A 19,098-nucleotide genomic window follows, 5' to 3' on the forward strand; every position below is an offset into this window, starting at 1 on the left:
CCTCCCCCTCACCCCCTTTAATACTGATGGGGTCTCTCCCTCCTCCATCCCCCCCTTTTAATACTGATGGGTTCTCTCCCTCCCCCCTTTTATATTGATGAGGTCTCTCCCTCCTCCCCCTCCCCCTTTTAATACTGATGGGGCTCTCCGTCATCCTCCACCCCCCCTTTAATACTGATGGGGCTCTCCCACCCACCCCACTCCTTTCATACTGTTGGGGCTCTTCCCCCCACCCCCTTTAATACTGACAGGGTCCTCCCCCCCACCCCCCTTTAATACTGACGGGGCCCTCTCCCCACTGTCCCCCCCCCCCCCCGCTTTAATACTGACGGGGCTCTCCCCTCCTCCCTTAAATACTGACGGGGCAACCCCCCCCACCACCCCCCAATTGAATACTGACCGGGCTCACCTTCACCCCCCCTTTAATATTGACCGGGCTCTTCACCCCGCCCTTTAATACTGACGGGGCTCTCCCCCACCCCCTTTAATACTGACGGGACTCTCCCCCACCCCCTTTAATACTGAAAGGGCTCATCAACCCCCCCCCACCTTTAAAAATGACAGGGCTCAACCCCCACCTTTAATACTGATGGGGCTCACTGCCCCCTTAAATACTCACGGGGCTCTCCCCCCCTTTTAATACTCACGGGGCTCTCCCCACCTTTTAATACTCACGGGGCTCTCCCCCCCTTTTAATACAGACGGGGCTCACCCCCCTCCTTTAATACAGACGGGGCTCACCCTCCCACCCCCCTTTAATACTGACAGGGCTCCCCCCACCCCTCCTTTCATACTGATGGGGCTCTCTCCCCCTCCCCCTTAATACTGACGGGGCTCCCCTCCCCCCTTTAATACTGACAGGGCTCACACCCGCCCTCATCCCTTTAATACTAACAGGGCTTACACCCCCGCCTCCCCCTTTTAATACTGACAGGGCTCACCTCCCACCCACCCCCATTTAATATTGACAGGGCTCACACCCCCCCTCCCCCTTTTAATACTGAGAGGGCTCACCCCTCCCCCTCCACCCTTTACTACTGACAGGCCTCCCCCCCCCCTTTAATTCTGACAGAGCTCACACCCCCTTCCCCCCCTTTAATACTGACGGGGCTCGCCCCCCCTCCCCCCTTTAATACTAACAGGGCTCACACCCCCCACCCTTTAATACTGATGGGGCTCACACACCCCGCCCCCCTTTAATACTGACAGGGCTCACCCCCTCCCCGCTTTAATACGTACAGGGCTCACCCCCCCTCCTTTAATACTGATGGGGCTCACCTCCCCCCTCCCCTCCCCCTTTTATACAGACGGGGCTCACACCCCCAACCTTTTATACTGACGGGGCTCACCCCCCCCTCCCCCTTTTAATACTGACGGGACTCACCTCCCCTCTCCAATACTAACAGGGCTGACCCCCAACCCCTCCCTTTAATACTGAAAGGGCTCACCCACCCTCCCCCTTTAAATACTGACAGGGCTCACGCCACCCACCCCGCCCCCCCTTTAATACTGACGGGGCTCACCCCCCCCCCCCTTTAATACTGACGGTGCTCACCCCCCCTCTCCCTTTAATACTGACAGGGCTCACCACGCCCTCCCCTTTAATACTGACAGGGCTCACATACCCCTCTCCCCCCTCCAATACTGACAGGGCTCACACCCCCCCCTTAAATACTGACAAGGCTCACCCCCGCTTCCCTTTAACACTGACAGGGCTCACCCACCCTCCCCCTTTAAATACTGACGGGGCTCCCCCCACCCCCCTTTAATACTGAAGGGGCTCACCCCCCCTTTAATACTGACAGGGCTCGCTTCCTCCCTTTAATACTGAAGGGGCTCACCACCTCCCCCCCCCCCCCTTCATGACAGGGCTCACCCCCAACCCCTCCCTTTAATACTGAAAGGGCTCACCCACCCTCCCCCCTTTAATACTGACAGGGGTCACGACCCCCCCCTCTCCCTTTAATACTGACAGGGCTCACCACCCCCTCCCCTTTAATACTGACAGGGCTCACACACCCCCCTCCCCCCTTGAATACTGACAGGGCTCACCCCCCTTCCCCCTCCAATACTGACAGGGCTCACCCCCCTCTCCCCTTTAATACTGACGGGGCTCATACAACCCCCTCCCCCTTTTAATACTGACAGGGCTCATACAACCCCCTCCCCCTTTTAATACTGACAGGGCTCACCTCCCCCCTCCCCTCCCCGCTTTAATGCTGACGGGGCTCACCCCCCCGCTTTAATACTGACGGGGCTCACCCCCCCGCTTTAATACTGACCGGGCTCACGCTAACCCTCTCCCCCGTTAATACAGACGGGGCACACCCCCCATTCCCCCCTTTAATACTGACAGGGCTCACCCCCCCCCATTTAATACTGACGGGGCTGACCCCCCACCTTTTATACTGACGGGGCTGAACCCCACCTTTTATACTGACAGGGCTCCACCCCCCCCTTAATACTGACGGGGCTCACCTCCCCCCTCCCCCCTTTAATACTGATGGAGCTCACCCCCCCCCTTTTATACCGATGGGACTCACCCGCCCCCTTTTATACTGACGGGGCTCACCACCCCCTCCCCCCCTTTAATACTGACAGGGCTCACCACCCCTTTAATACTGACGGGGCTCACCACCCCCCCTTTAATACTGACGGGGCTCCACCCCGACCCCTTAATACTGACGGGGCTCACCCGCCCCTCCCCCCTTTAATACTGATGGGGCTCACCCCCCTTTTATACTGACGGGGCTCAACCCCCCCGCTTTACTACTGACGGGGACCACCCCCCTCCCCCCTTTTATACTGACAGGGCTCACCCCCCTCCCCCCTTTTATACTGACGGGACTCACCACCCCCTCTCCCCCCTTTAATACTGACAGGGCTCACCACCCCCTCTCCCCTTTAATACTGACGGGGCTCATCCCCCCCCTTTAATACTGACGGGGCTCACCCCCCCTCCCCCCTTTAATACTGACAGGGCTCTCACCCCCCACTTTAATACTGACAGGGCTCACATGGCCCCTCTCCCCTTTAATACTGACAGGGCTCACCCACCTCCCCCCTTGAATACTGACGGGGCTCACGACCCCCCCACCACCTTTTAATACTGACGGGGCTCATCCCCCCTTTAATACTGCAGGGGCTCACCCCCCCTTTAATACGGATGGGGCTCACACCCCCTCCCCCTTTAATACGGACGGGCTCACCCCTCCCTTTATACTGACGGGGCTCACCCACCCTCCCCCATTTAATACTGACAGGGCTCACCCACCCTCCCCCCTTTAATACTGACAGGGCTCACCTTCCCTCCCCCCTTTAATACTGACAGGGCTAACCCCCCCCCACCCCCGCTTTAATACTGGCTGGGCTCATCCCCCCTCCCCTTTAATACTGACAGGGCTCACCTCCCCCCTCCAATACTGACAGGGCTCACCCCTTCCCCCCTTTAATACGTACAGGGCTCACACCCCCCTCCTTTAATACTGACGGGGCTCACACCCCCCTCCTTTAATACTGACGGGGCTCACCTCCCCGCTTTAATACTGACAGGGCTCACCCCCCCCCCTTTAATACTGACAGGGCTCACCTCCCCCCTCCAATACTGACGGGGCTCACCCCCCCCACACTTTAATACTGACAGGGCTAACCCCCCCCTCCCCCATTTAATACTGACAGGGCTCACCACTCCCTCTTTAATACTGACGGGGCTGACCCCCCACCTTTTATACTGACGGGGCTCACCCCCCCCCTTTAATACTGACAGGGCTCACGACCACCCCTCCCCCCTTTAATACTGACGGGGTTCACCCCACTCCCTACCCCTTTAATACGGACAAGGCTCACCTCCCTCCTCCCCCCTTTAAGACTGACGAGGCTCCACCCCCCCTTTAATACTGACAGGGCTCCACACCCCCCCCTTTAATACTGACAGGGCTCCACCACCCCCTCCCTTTAATACTGACAGGGATCCACCCCCCCCCTTTAATACTGAGGGGGTATACCCTCCCCCCACCTTTAAGACTGACGGGGCTCACCTCCCCCCTCCATACTGACGGGCTCACACCCAACCCCCCCTTTAATACAGACGGGGCTCACCCCCCTCCCCCCCTTTAATACAGATGGGGCTCACCTCCCCCCACCCCCCCCTTTAATACTGACAGGGCTCCACCCCCCCCCCCCCCCGCTTAATACTGACGGGGCTCACCTCCCCCCTCCCCTCTCCCTTTTAATACTGACGGGGCTAACCCACCCCTCCCCCCTTTAATACTGATGGAGCTCACCCCCCCCTTTTATACTGACGGGGCTCAACCCCCCCCCTTTACTACTGACAGGGACCACCCCCCCTCTTATACTGACAGGGCTCACCTCCCTCCTCCCCCCTTTAATACTGACGGGGCTCACCCCCCACCTTTAATACTGACAGGGCTCCACACCCCCCCCCTTTAATACTGACAGGGCTCCACACCCCCACCTTTAATACTGACAGGGCTCCACACCCCCACCTTTAATACTGACGGGCCTCACCTCCCCTCCCCCTTTTAATACTGACGGGGCTAACCCACCCCTCCCCCCTTTAATACTGATGGAGCTCACCCACCCCTCCCCCCTTTAATACTGATGGAGCTCACCCCCCCTTTTATACTGACGGGGACCACCCCCCCCTCCCCCCTTTAATACTGACAGGGCCCACCTCCCTCCTCCCTCCTTTAATACTGACGGGGCTCACCTCCCCCCTCCCCCTTCAATACTGACGGGGCTCACCTCCCCCCTCCCCCTTCAATACTGACGGGGCTCACCTCCCCCCTCCCCCTTCAATACTGACGGGGCTCACCTCCCCCCTCCCCCTTCAATACTGTCGGGGCTCACCCCCCCCCCCCACCTCCTTTAATACTGACAGGACTCACCACCCCCTCCCCCCCTTTAATACTGACAGGGCTCCACACACCCCCCCTTTAATACTGACAGGGCTCCACCCCCACCTTAATACTAACGGGGCTCACCTCCCCCCTCCCCTCCCCCTTTTAATACTGACGGGGCTAACCCACCCCCTCCCCTTTAATACTGACAGGGTTCACCCCCCCTCCCCCCCTTGAATACTGACAGGGCTCACGACCCCCCCCACCTTTTAATACTGACGGGGCTCACCGCCCCTTTAATACTGCAGGGGCTCACCCCCCCCTCACCGCTTTTATACTGACAGGGCTCACCCCCCCCCCCGCTTTAATACTGGCCGGGCTCATCCCCCGCCCCCCACTTTAATACTGACAGGGCTCACCCCTTCCCCCCTTTAATACGTACAGGGCTCACACCCCCCTCCTTTAATACTGACGGGGCTCACCTCCCCCCTCCCCTCCCCGCTTTAATACTGACGGGGCTCACCCCCACCTTTAATACTGACACGGCTCACCCCCCCCTTTAATACTGACAAGGCTCACCTCCCCCCTCCAATACTGACGGGGCTCACCCCCTCCCCCCTTTAATACTGACGGGGCTCACCCCCCTCCCCCCTTTAATACTGACAGGGCTTACCCCCCCAACCTTTAATACGGACGGGGCTCACCCCCCCCTTTAATACGGATGGGGCTCACACCCCCTCCCCCCTTTAATACTGACGGGGCTCACCCCCCCCCCCCTTTATACTGACGGGCCTCACCCCCCCTCACCCCTTTTATACTGACAGGGCTCACCCCCCCTCCCCCTTTTATACTGACGGGGCTCACCTCCCCCCCCTTTAATACTGACAGGGCTACCACCCCCCAACCTTTAATACTGACGGGTCTCACCCCAACCCTCCCCCCTTTTAATACTGAAGGGGCTCAACCCCCCCTCCCCCCTTTATTACTGACGGGGCCCACGCGCCCTCCCCCCTTTAATACTGATGGGGCTCACCCCCCCTTTTATACTGACGGGGCTCAACCCCCCCTCACACTGACGGGGCCCACCCACGCCTTTACTACTGACGGGGCTCACCCCCCCCCCCCCCCCCGCTTTAATACTGACAGGGCTCACCTCCCTCCTCCCCCCATTAATACTGACGGGGCTCACCCCCACTCCCCCCTTTAATACTGATGGGACTCAACCCCCTCAATACTGAGGGGGCTCACCCCCCTCCCCCCTTTAATACTGACAGGGCTCACGGCACCTCCGCCCCTTTAATACTGACTGGGGTCATCCCCCCCCCAACCCCCTTTAATACTGACGGGGCTCACCCCCCTCCCCCCTTTAATACTGACTGGGCTCACCTCCCTCCATTAATACTGACGGGGCACACCACCCCCTCCCCCCTCCAATACTGACGAGGCTCACTCCCCCTCCCCCCTTAAATACTGACGGGGCTCACCCCCCCCCCCGCTTTAATACTGACGGGGCTCACCCCCCCTCCCCTCTTTTACACTGACGGGGCTCACCCCCCCCCCCGCTTTAATACTGACGGGGCTTACCTCCCTCCTCCCCCCGCTTTAATACTGACGGAGCTCACCTCCCCCCTCTCCTCCCCACCTTAATACTGACGGGGCTCAAGCTCACTCCCCCCTTTAATACTGACAGGGCTCACCCCCACTCCCCCCTTTCTTACTGACGGGGCTCCCCCCTCCCCCCCTTTAATACTGACAGAGCTCAACCCAGTCCTCCCTTTAATACTGACGGGGCTCCCCTCCCCCCCCTTAATACTGACGGGGCTCCCCTCCCCCCCCTTAATACTGACGGGGCTCACACCCCTCCCCCCTTTAATACTGACGGGGCTCACCCCAACCCTCTCCCCTCCTCCCTTTAATACTGACGGGGCTCACCTCCCCCCTCCCCTCCCCCTTTTTATACTGACAGGGCTCACCCCCCCTTTAATACTGATGGGGCTCACCCCCCCCTTTAATACTGACGGGGCTCACACACCCCCCTCTTTAATACTGACGGGGCTCACCCCCCCCCCTTTAATACTGACGGGGCTCACCCCCCCCCTCTTTAATACTGACGGGGCTCACCCCAACCCTCTCCCCTCCTCCCTTTAATACTGATGGGGCTCACCTCCCCCTTTTTATACTGACAGGGCTCACCCCCCCTTTAATACTGACGTGGCCCCCCCTTTAATACTGACGGGGCTCACCCCCCCCTCTTTAATACTGACGGGGCTCACCCGCCCCTTTAATACTGACGGGGCTCCCCTCCCCCCCTTTAATATTGACGGGGCTCACCCCCCCTCCTCCCTTTAATACTGACGGGGCTCACCCCCCCTCCTCCCTTTAATACTGACGGGGCTCCCCTCCCCCCCTTTAATACTGACGGGGCTCCCCTCCCCCCCTTTAATACTGACGGGGCTCCCCTCCCTCCCTTTAATACTGACGGGGCTCACCCCCCCCCCTCTTTAATACTGACGGGGCTCACCCCCCCCTCTTTAATACTGACGGGGCTCCCCCCCTTTAATATTGACGGGGCTCCCCCCCCTTTAATATTGACGGGGCTCCCCCTCTAATATTGACGGGGCTCCCCCTCCCCCCCTTTAATATTGACGGGGCTCCCCTCCCCCCCTTTAATATTGACGGGGCTCCCCTCCCCCCCCCTTTAATATTGACGGGGCTCCCCTCCCCCCCCCCTTTAATATTGACGGGGCTCCCCTCCCCCCCCCCTTTAATATTGACGGGGCTCCCCTCCCCCCCCCCTTTAATATTGACGGGGCTCCCCTCCCCCCCCCCCTTTAATATTGACGGGGCTCCCCCCCCCCCCCCCCCCTTTAATATTGACGGGGCTCCCCTCCCCCCCCCCCTTTAATATTGACGGGGCTCACCCCAACCCTCTCCCCTCCTCCCTTTAATACTGATGGGGCTCACCTCCCCCTTTTTATACTGACAGGGCTCACCCCCCCTTTAATACTGACGTGGCTCCCCACCCCCACCCCTCCCCCTTCACTATTACTGACAGGGTTATCCCCCCCACTCCGCCCTCTATTGCTGGCGGGGTCCCCTCTGCCTCCCGGTGGCACTGACCTGAGGGCCCCGATCACAGCCACGTGCTGCCGGTACCGCTCCTTCAACACCAGCAGCTCCGCCGGATCCACCGGGGTCGGCACCCGCCGCCGATCGGCCTTGGATTTGGCGGGAGGGTCGTTGCGGGACTTGCGGCCGCGGTGCGGGATGGAGAGGGCGGGCCGACAGCGGCCGAGCAGGAGGGTCCGGCACTGGGCCCACATCCTCCGAGTGCGGAGGAACCGCGCGTGTGTGTGTGTGTGTGTGTGTTCGAGAGTAACGGCCACTCACATGGGCGCAGCCATCTTACCGGAAGCCGGCGAGTCACTTCCGTTTGGTCGAGGGCCTGAAGACTGCCTTCCCCGAGCCTCGCTGCGGAGCGGGGGGGGGTGTGAGGGGGGGAGAAATATCACCTTGACAACCGGGAGCGGGACCAACAATGCCCTTGATTTGAACCGCCTGCGCGAGCCAGCGACCGTTACAGGTGAGCGCCGCGAGAACACGCGTTCCATCAACGCGGATTCGGCTTTAACGCGATCGCTGAACGGGCCAGCTCCCCTCACGAGCGCCCGTTTATGAACACGCGAATTCGGCTGCAACGCGACCTGTGAACGGCTGGGCCTTTTCTTCCCGCAACGCGATTCCACCCTCCCTCTTCGCCCCAGCAGTGGCAGGGGAGCAAAATCCAGCCTCACCTTCCTCTTGTCTTGCAAAGTACAAATTCAGATCTTCACAAAAAACAACTGTCTGCCAAAATCCAGCTTCAGGATCCCCTTGTCTTGCAAAATGTAGATTCTGTGTCAGCTGCAGATCTTCACAAAATCTGTGTTCAGTGTGCTCAGTTAAAAAAAAATCACACAACACCAGGTTACAGTCCAACAGGTTTATTTGGAAGCACTAGCTTTCGGAGCGCTGCTCCTTCATCAGGTGGTTGTGGAGCAGGATCATAAGACACAGAATTTATAGCAAGACATCTCTGTCAGGCAATGAAAGCGATATATTGTACAAACCCACATCGCTCTTAAGCCTTTCATCTTTTAGAATGGGTTGCAGGTTTCGGTTCATTAATATGTAAATCCCAGAACTTCTTTCAAATCACATTCTCGAGAGAAATTAAGGTTTTATTAAAAAAAAAGTTCAGACAGTACCTGAAAGGTGTGAGGTTAGAATCTGTCTGAATCCCAACCTTCAGCCAGACTGGTTCTGTTTCTAAAGTAGGAGTTGATAAAATGTTCCATGGCCTCTCTGCATGCACTTTGTGTTTTTTTTAACAAAATAGAGTGTATCTGCAAATATAATTATGCAAATGCAAATTCACCCGATAGACTTATGTGTGTGTGCATGTGAGGGAAAGAGATCCCTCTCTCTCTCTGACAGACTCCAACCTCACACCTCTAATTCATTGACTAAGCTGTTTTTTTATATAAATCTTAAGTTATCTCAAAAAGATGATTTGAAAGAAGTTCTAGGATTTACATATGAACTAACTAAAACTTGCAGTAAAAAATGAGGTCTGCAGATGCTGGAGATCACAGCTGCAAATGTGTTGCTGGTCAAAGCACAGCAGGCCAGGCAGCATCTCAGGAATAGATGCTGCCTGGCCTGCTGTGCTTTAACTAAGTAAAAAATGAGGTCTGCAGATGCTGGAGATCACAGCTGCAAATGTGTTGCTGGTCAAAGCACAGCAGGTTAGGCAGCATCTCAGGAATAGAGAATTCGACGTTTCGAGCATAAGCCCTTCATCAGGAAACTTGCAACCCATTCTAAAAGATGAAAGATTTAACAGCAATCTAGGTTTGTTCAATATATTGTTTTCATTGCATGACAGAGATGTTTTGCTATAAATTATGTGTCTTATGATCTTGCACCACAGCCACCTGATGAAGGAGCAGTGCTCTTAAAGCTCATACTTCGAAATAAACCTGTTTGACTATAACCTGGTGTTGTGTGATTTTTAACATTGTCCACCCAACCCAACACCGGCATCTCCACATCACAGCTAAAACAGGGATGTTCAGGTATCCGTGTTGGACAAGGTCAAAGCTCAGTCCACACCAGGTCACAGTCCAAGGGGTTTCCAAATAAAGCCTGTTGGACTACAACCTGGTGTTGTGTGATTTTTTTTAACCAGCTAAAATCAGAAATTCAATCAGTTCCGCAAGCCTTGAAACTGGGGATTGTAGCCGACATTTAGAAGGAACTTTACCTCAAACTGCAGGAAGAATCTTGAGGAGGACTGATATCAGTGAGTTTAGTGAAATTACTGTATTGGTTGTTAAAATGTACCATTTAAAGATTTATCTAGACTGTGCTGTAGTTTGTGTTAGGCTAACAACTATTTTTGTTTTGACTTTTACTGGTATTTTTGGTGATTCGCACCTTCCCCCCCCCCCCCCCCCCAACCCTGTTTTTCCCATGGGACCCATCTTTATATTGCGCGACTTCTTATATCGCAATGTCACACAGGAACACAACTGCCACGTTACAGGAGAGTTACTCGTATAAGTTTGTCCTGATATAATGCAATAGAGCTATTCCCACGTGATCCCGCATTATAGGAAAATTGCATTGTAGCACCATTTAAATCAATATGACCAGGATCATGTTCTAGCCAGTACAGGTAAAGAAAGTTTGCGTTCTACAAATAATGGTCCAAATTTTTCAATCGTCTTATAGCCAATTCGCGTTGAAAAAATGCACGGAATAGCAGAATCGAGTGTAGGTGAACAATGTTTTTAAAACATGAAATTCTGCATGTGAATGGTGGCTAATATGTGATTCCACTCCCAGCAGTAGGTATCCTGATGCGTAGAGGAAGACAAGTTAGCTCTGTTATTCGGCCCAATTAGTTCAACTGGCGGAGCTATTGTGTGATTTCCTTACAGCGCGAGAGTGGAACTATTGCATTATAACAGAACCGAATTGCACTCAGTAACTTTCATTCTTGTTGCAGTTCTTACTGTGTTTGCTGTAAATATGGGAGGACAACATAACAAGAATGTCTACAGGAAGCGTCCAGGTGAAAGAATCGTGAGTGGTGACCGTAAAAGAAAGGCTATAACACTTGAAGAAAAGCTAGGTGTTATAAAGCGTTTTGAGCAGAATGAAAGAACATGTGATATTGCTCGTGCAACAGGAATAAAGGAGTCTACATTACGCACCATTAGAGACAATGCAGAAAAAATTAAAGCAAGCTGCATTGCGGGGACAAGCCTGAGTGCTAGCAAACTGGTGCGATCACGGCCAAAGGAACTTGAGGAGATGGAGCGGCTTCTGTGTGTGTGGCTAGAAGATCAATTGAAAAAGCAATCTGGGACCAGCTTTATCGCAATAAGACAGAAGGCCTTATCAATTTATGAGGGCCTGAGGAACAAAGCTGAAAATCCTGCAGATGTGCCCGCCTTCAGTGCTAGTAGTGGCTGGTTTGCTGGATTTAAGAACCGCTGTTTTCTAACCAATAAATTATGTGGCGAGGCTGCCAGTACAGATGAGGAATGTGCGATGGTATTTCCTCACATGGTGAAAAAATTTATTGAGGAAGAAGGCTACACCTTAGATCAAATCTTCAATTTGGAAGAGACAGGTTTATACTGGAAGCGAATGCCATCAAGGACCTATATTTCTAAGAATGAAGCACAGGCTCCAGGCTTTAAGGTGGCAAAGGATCGTATGACGGTGCTGCTGGGTGCCAATGCTAGTGGAGACTTAAAGCTTAAGCCTGTGGTGGTGTACCACTCTGCCAACCCGCGAGCCTTGAAAGGTTACCTTAGGTCCACTCTAGGTGTCTACTTTAGGTCAAGCAAAAGAGGTTCGATGACAGGGCAAATCTTTTCTGACCTTATTGTTGACGTTTTCAAAGATACTTTTAGAAATTATTGCAGAAGAAAAGATTTGGATTTCAAGATTCTCCTCATTCTGGACAATGCACCAAGCCATCCTCCCACTGTTGGTGAGCTTTCTGAAAACATTAAAGTGCTATTTCTACCTCCAAACACAACCTCTCTCCTTCAACCCATGGACCAGGGTGCAATAGCAGCTTTTAAAGCTTACTATTTGAGGCGCACATTCAGGAAGCTGATTGCAGCTACTGAGGGGGATAATAAGGACAGTGTTCTTCAATTTTGGAAGAGTTTTAACATCAAGAATGCTATTGACATTATTGTGGAGGCCTGGGGAGATGTCAGTAAGGACTGCTTGCGTGCAGTTTGGCAGAAGCTTCTCCCAGATTTTATTCATGATTTTAAAGGAATTGAACTATCAGAGGAGCTCCCAAGAATTAAAGAACACTGCATTGCTCTTGCAAAGCAAGTTGGATTTGAAGAAGTGGAGAGTGAGGATGTTGAGGAGGTGCTTGAGTCCCATTGCGTAGACCTATCTACAGCTGATCTACAACAACTTGAAGCTGAGGGGAAAATGGAAGCTGGAGATGAAGAAGATGAAGCCCAGGATGCAGCACCTCGAGAGCTTTCCACTTCTCTCTTGTCTTCTATCCTGAGGGAAGTTGAGAAGCAGTTGCAGCTCTTAGAAGATAATGACTACAATGCAGAACGCAGCGGGATAGCAGTTCGTGGCATAAGGTCTTATTTGGCACCCTATGAACAGCTTCTTCATGAAAGGAGAAAGATAGCACAGCAGCAAAACCTTTTTAAGCCAGTCCCCAGGAAACAGTCTGAGGACAATGAACTAAAACCATTCATTTCTGGACTAAATATTTTTCGGCATAATCCTGCATCCGGAATTGTACCTAAAAGTGATGATGATGATGATGATGACCCTCAGCCCTTGTCTTAATACAGTTAACTCAAAATCCCCATCAAGTTATCTTCAAAACTTTCAGGGTAAAGTGGTAAATTTACTGTATTATTTCATGAAAATATATGAATTTAACATATTTAAACTGTGCTATCCTTTGTGTTAGGCTAATTACGATATTTGTTTCGATTTTGAGTGATATTTTGGGTGGCCTGCCCCAACCCTATTTTTCCCATAGGCTGTGTTATTTCTATTCCGCAATTTTCTGTAACGTGAGGTTACATAAGAACATAGCTGCCATGTTCTAGCAGAACCGACTGTACTTTGAAAACAACACCTCGTTGTCATGGATTTCAAATTAGAATTGCGCACTTATAAAGTGCAAACTGTGTAAAGGTAAACTTGCATTTTCATAGAAACTGAGACAGCTGGAGGAATTCAGCAGGCCTGGCAGCATTTGCGTGGCGACAAAGCAGTTAACTTTTCAAATCCATTGACCATTGTTCAGACTCAAAACGTTAACTCTGCTTCTTACTCCACGGATGCTGCCAGACCCACTGAAGTTTCTCCAGCTAGTTTAGTTCTCCTTTCAGAATTCCAACATCGACAGTTCTTTGTCTTGTTAAGTTGTTGCATTTGTATAGCGTCTTTCTCCAATCACGACACCACTTCACACCCAATGGTACACATTTTGCAGTGAAGACACAATTGTAATGCTGGAAATACTTACGCACAGTGACGTCCTAATAATCTGATTATTGATTGAGGAATAAATGTTAGTCCATGCAAGGTAGGAAATAAAATAACCTTTCTCTTGATGGATAACAAACAAGAGAGAGTTTGGATCTTGATTAAGCCTCTCATCTGAAAAATGCTTCCTCTGTACTGCTCTCCCAAAGGGGGAAACCATAAAAAAAACTTGGAAATGAACATACGCGTTATGCCAGAGTCCCATTTTGAAGTACACAAGATGAATAAAACTGGCATAGAAACGTAGTAAATAGGAGCTGGCCATTCAGCCCTTCGACCCTGCTCTATCATTCAATATAATCATAGTCCATCACCCAAATCAGTGCATGATATTTGCAAGTTTTACTGCTTTTATCTCAGGTTAGGATTATCATCCTCAACTCTGTGCTGAGATTTCAAAACCCTATTTGTTACAGTGTGAAGATGGAGGCAAATTTGAACCATGGCCAGAATACGAGGAGACTCAACCATCACAAGGTCAATGTCAGAGTGAATATTAGTTGGGAAGGAAGGGTCTCTTGGACTATTTCCAATCAGCTAATATTGGAAAGAGAAGTAAATCTTAAATATTTACCTTACAGTTATGTCTGTATTTCTTATAGCGTCATATAGCATGGAAACAGACCCTTCACTCCAACCATTCCATACTGACCATAATCCCAAACTAGACTAGTCCCACCTGCCTGCTCCTGGCCCATATTCCTCCAAACCTTTCATTTTCATATATCTATCTAAATATCCTTTAAATGTTGTAATTGTATCCACATCCATCACTTCCTCAGGAAGTTTATTCTGCACATGAAACTGTATAAAGTTTTGCATCTTAAGTCTTTTTAAAATCTCTCTCCGTTTACCATAAAAATGTGCCCCCAGTCTTGAAATTCGCCAACTTAGGGAAAAGACAACTACCATCCACTTTATCTATACCTGTCATTATTTTATAGACTTTTATCAGGTCTACCTTCTCTTAGGAAATAGGGCAGGAGAAGTGAAGGAGGTGACAGTGGGGGAACACTTTGGGACCAGTGACCATAGTTCTATTAATGTTAAAATAGTTATGGAGAGGGACAAAACTGGTCAGTAGGTTCAAGTTCTAAATTGGGGCAAGGCAAATTTTGATGGAATTAGACAGGAGCTTGCAGGGGTTGATTGGAGTAGTTTGGTTGCAGGCAAAGGGATCTCTGGCAAGTGGGAGGCTGTTAAAAATGAGATAGCTAGATTTCAAGGTCTATATGTTCCTGGGAGGAAGGGCAAGGTTGGCCAGAATGGACAACACTGGATGACTAGAGATATTGAGGCTTTCACTAGAAAAAAGGAGGAGGTGTGGCTCAGGTAGAGGTAGCTGGGATCAAGCGAACCCCTGGAGGTATATAGAGAACACAGGCATTTATTGAAGAAGGAAGTCAGGTTGGCGAAAAGAGGACACGAGATAATCTTGGCTGAGAAGATTAGGGTGAATCCAAAGAGGTATTTTAAGTGTATTGAAGGGAAAAGAATAACTAGGCAGAGAATAGGGTCTGTCAAGGACCAAAGTGGTCATGTATGTGCAGAAGCACAGGAAATGGGTGGGGTTGTCAATGAATATTTCTCCTCTGTGTTTACCATGGAGAAAGACATGAAGCCTTAGGAACGTAGGGAAGTTAGTGATGATGTTTTGGGGACAGTCCATTCACAGTTGAAGCAGTGTTGGATACATTAGATTGTATGAAGGTGGATAAATCTTCTGGTTCTGACTGTAAAAGTCTAGAGAAGAAACTGTGGGGGCTTTGGCTGAAATTTTTGCAACATTGTTAGCCACGGATGAAGTCCTGGTAGACTGGAGACTAACGAATGTTGTGCCATTATTCAAGAATGGCTGCAAGAAAAAACCTGGGAACTAAAGACTAGTAAGCTTAACATCTGTAGTGGGTAAATAACTTGAGAGAATTCTGACAGATAAGGTATACATGAATATTGTTATGACACGGAGTAAACCCCTCTGCTAATTTAAACCTGATACACAGAGAAACTTACTTCGTGCCGAAATCTGTTAAATTCCAAGAGGCAAAGAACTATCCCAGATCTCACTATTTAAAATTAAAATTAACAATTTTATTCTTTAGATCCAAAAGAGATAATTAAAACAACAACTATTTACAACTCATTTCCCTTAAACCTATCTTTTACCTCCCACTCTACATTACTAGTCTGATTTTTTAAAAATCCGATTAAGATTTACAAAAAAAAAAATCACATTTCAAAACCAGCCAACTGTCTATTCTCCTCTGGAGATTTTCCTCGGTCTTTTCTTCGGCCTTCTGCTGCACAACTTTTCTTGTGGACAGGTACCTTTCAGAGAGCTATAAGGCTAGCAATCTGCACTTGTTGATACTCTTTGCAGTTCTCCTCCAACTGTTCAAAATGTCCGATTTTATACCCCAAAACATAGATCATTTCATTGATTTGATGTCATCCCAAATAGTAAAATTCAAATTTGATTGGATTTTGATATCTGGGACATAATTTAAACTGATTGGCTGAATTTAAATTTATCTTTGTTCCATGGCAACTCAACTCCAGCTATTGTTTCAACCAAATGTTATGTTGAACATTCAACCCAATCTGTGCTTTCAGTCAATCCTTGCTAGCTTCCTCTCTTTCTTAAAGGTACAGTACACACCTCCACCTTCATAAGACCTCACCCCTTAAGAAAAAAAAGTGAACCAGCATAATCAAAAGATGGCTTAATTTTTTTTCTCTATTCCTTAACCACATTATCATGACGTACACATGACTTTAATCTAAGTTCATATTAACTTCTTCCCACATGTATAAAACATTGAATAAATACTGATCTCATCAGTTAAATCAGTGATAATGCATTTGTGATTACATTCTTATGATCTGCAACATGTACGATTTGTAAATTAAAAGTTTGTAACAAGACTCCAACAAAATAGTGTCATATTCTTGTCTTTAAAGCATTCCAAGAATGTATGAGGTGTGTGATCTGTGTACACAACCGTCTCTGACACATTGTTCGTGACATACACATTAAAATGTTGTAAGGTCAGTACCAAATTCAGTAGTTCGTTTTCAGTTGTGGAGTATTTCCTTTGGTGAATGTTGAGTTTCTTCAAAAAGTAACCAACTGGCAATTCAATCCCATCATCGTCTTCCTGTTGCAGTACAGCTCCAACTCTTGTGTCACTAGCATCAATGGCAACTTTGAAGGGTTTCAAAAAGTTTTGTGCAGCTAAAACTGGTGCGGTGGTTAATATTGCTTTAAATGGTCAAATGCCTCCTGGCATTGTTCTGTCCACTGGACGTTAGTGCAGGTAACAGTGCCACAATACCGTTGAAGTTTGTAACAAACCTCCAAACTTAGTCCCAAGAGTCCAAACCCCTTCTTTCTTCGAGGAAATTCCTCGATGGCCTTCATCTTTGCGTTCAATGGGGTCAACCTTCCATGACCGATGTCATGTCCCAAGAATGTCACCTTTGGTTTTGCAAATTCAGTTTTGTTTTAAGTTTATGACCAGTTTTGCTTCTCGTAGTCAAAGAGTTATGCCAACTGTACCATGTGATCTTTCCAGGACTTAGTGAAAATCACTACGTCGTCCAAATTGCACAGTTTGTTAACCCAGCCACAACTCTGTTCATGAATCTTGGAATGTGGCGGGTGCATTCTTCATTCCAAAGGGCATCACTTTAAACTGATATAGCCCATTTGGGGTTACAAATGTAGAAATTTCTTTGCTATCTCTGATAAAAGTACCTGCTAGTAACCACACAGTAAGTCCAACTTGGTGATGTAACTGGCTCATCCAACTTCCTTGATACAGTCGTCCAATCCCGGTATTGGATATGAGTCTGATTTTGTAATGGCATTGACCTTCCAATAATCCATGCAAAATCATTGAGTCCTGTCAGGTTTGGGAACTAAGTCGAGTGGCAAACTCCACTCACTTGACTCAGTTGGATGATAGTGGTGCTGGTGCTGGAAAAGCACCACTCTAACCTTGAATCTAATCTCCAGCATCTGCAGTACCCACTTCCGCCATGGTTTGATGATATCCTTGTTGAACATGGCCTCCATCTCCTTGTGGATCTGTCTGGCTTTGAAAGGATTATGCTGATAGGGGTGTTGTTTATTGGAACAGTTTTCCCTACGTCTATTTTATGTACAATTGCATTAGTCCTCCCCATCTGATTTCTACAAATGTCCTCATACTGCAGTAACAAACCTTTCAACTGCATTCTTTGCTCCTGAGACAGATAGTTTACTAATCTATCCCACTCCTCAAGGGCGTCTTCATTTTTAACATATTTTGAGGCACATCAAAATCCACAACATCTGGATCTGATTCCTCACTCTGCGGGGCAGTAACGACACCTTTTGCTCCAGTTCTTTCTCTCTAGTATAACAACCCTCAGGAATATCCTTTGCACCCTTTTCGGAGTATGCATCAGCATGTATATCTTTTATTGACTTGTCTCTCTGTTACAAGTCCATTCGCCTTTCAGTACTAAACACTTCTGTCTGACCTTCTGCCTGTTCAGGATTTACCTGCACCATTATGTCAAACAGGTGTCCGCTAACTGAACCTCAACTCCTTAATCTTTCTCTCTAGTTTTTGCTACTTGCTGTGACTTACGATAGTGTGATCTTGTTACTGCCCAGTCTGGGAAAATACCAGAATATTTTTCTCTGAACTCCTCAGTTTCATGGTCTTCCCTGGGCTCACTCCTACCTTGGACCCTGCTAAATCGTTCCCAAGAACAAACTGGATTCCTGGAACTGACACTCTGTCAATCACTCCCTCTAACTTCCCCAGTCTTGAGTTGGCACTCCGACTTGATCTTATGTAGGAAAATGCTAAATCGTTGTCCATCTATCCCACAAATTACCACAATTTTGGGTAACAGATCAGAAAGAGTGCAAATTTGCTCATCTCTTACTATTAGAGACTGATTAGATTCTGTATCTCTCAAAATTATAACTTCTTGCCCGTCCCCCTGTTCTTTCTGAGTAAAGTTTACCCACAGAAGTGAATTCTTTGTCGAGATAAGGAACTAACTCCATACCCAGCTCTTGCCTAGGCCATGCACTCTCCTGCAGCTCCTCGGCTCTTCTTGGGATTTCCTTTACTGCATTCACTAAGGCCACTGACTTGGCTTCTTTTACCACATCCTTTCCCACCGTGTCTTTCTTTAACGACCAGCGCTGTGACTTTACGTGTCCCACTTTACCACAGTGGAAACAGCTGAGGCCTTTCACCTCCTTTCCACCTTCTTGGACTTCTTTTTTAACCTGTGGTAAACAGTGTTCTCTACTCTGTGTTTCATAATGTAGGATCTCCCCTTCTCCCAACCTCTATCCCTCGGAGGACGAAATTCTAGCCACCAACATGTACTCATCTGCTAATTCTGCTGCCCTTCTCACTTCCTGAACCTTCTGTTCCTCCACGTGAATTCCTATCATCTCTGGAAGTGAGATTTTAAACTGGGGCAGAAGTTTTCTAGAGCAGTATGTCAATAGTCCGATGAGGGAAGGGGCCATATTGGACCAGGTGTTGGGGAATGAGCCAGGCCAGGTGGTAGAAGTTGCAGTGGGTGATTTCTTTGGGAATAGTGACCACAATTCTGTAGGTTTTGG

At 49.7% G+C, this 19,098-nt stretch overlaps 2 protein-coding genes across 2 annotated transcripts in view; one reads left to right on the plus strand and one right to left on the minus strand.

Moving 5' to 3' along the window:
* Positions 1-8,474, minus strand: part of mrps26 (mitochondrial ribosomal protein S26) — a 27,087-nt gene extending 18,613 nt beyond the window's left edge. Inside the window, exon 1 of the mRNA XM_060838198.1 lies at positions 7,980-8,474. Coding sequence (XP_060694181.1) covers positions 7,980-8,182 — 203 coding nt within the window. The 5' untranslated portion in view covers positions 8,183-8,474. The remainder of the gene's footprint in view (positions 1-7,979) is intronic.
* Positions 8,245-16,396, plus strand: LOC132823912 (tigger transposable element-derived protein 1-like). The gene is made up of 3 exons (XM_060838066.1): positions 8,245-8,442; positions 10,912-12,796; positions 13,877-16,396. The coding sequence occupies exons 1-2, from the start codon at positions 8,250-8,252 to the stop codon at positions 12,747-12,749; spliced, it is 2,031 nt and encodes a 676-aa protein (XP_060694049.1). The 5' UTR covers positions 8,245-8,249; the 3' UTR covers positions 12,750-12,796; positions 13,877-16,396.
* The last annotated feature ends 2,702 nt before the right edge of the window (positions 16,397-19,098 follow it).

Source organism: Hemiscyllium ocellatum, chromosome 1 (genome assembly GCF_020745735.1).
Source record: "Hemiscyllium ocellatum isolate sHemOce1 chromosome 1, sHemOce1.pat.X.cur, whole genome shotgun sequence".
NCBI classification, from domain to species: domain Eukaryota; kingdom Metazoa; phylum Chordata; class Chondrichthyes; order Orectolobiformes; family Hemiscylliidae; genus Hemiscyllium; species Hemiscyllium ocellatum.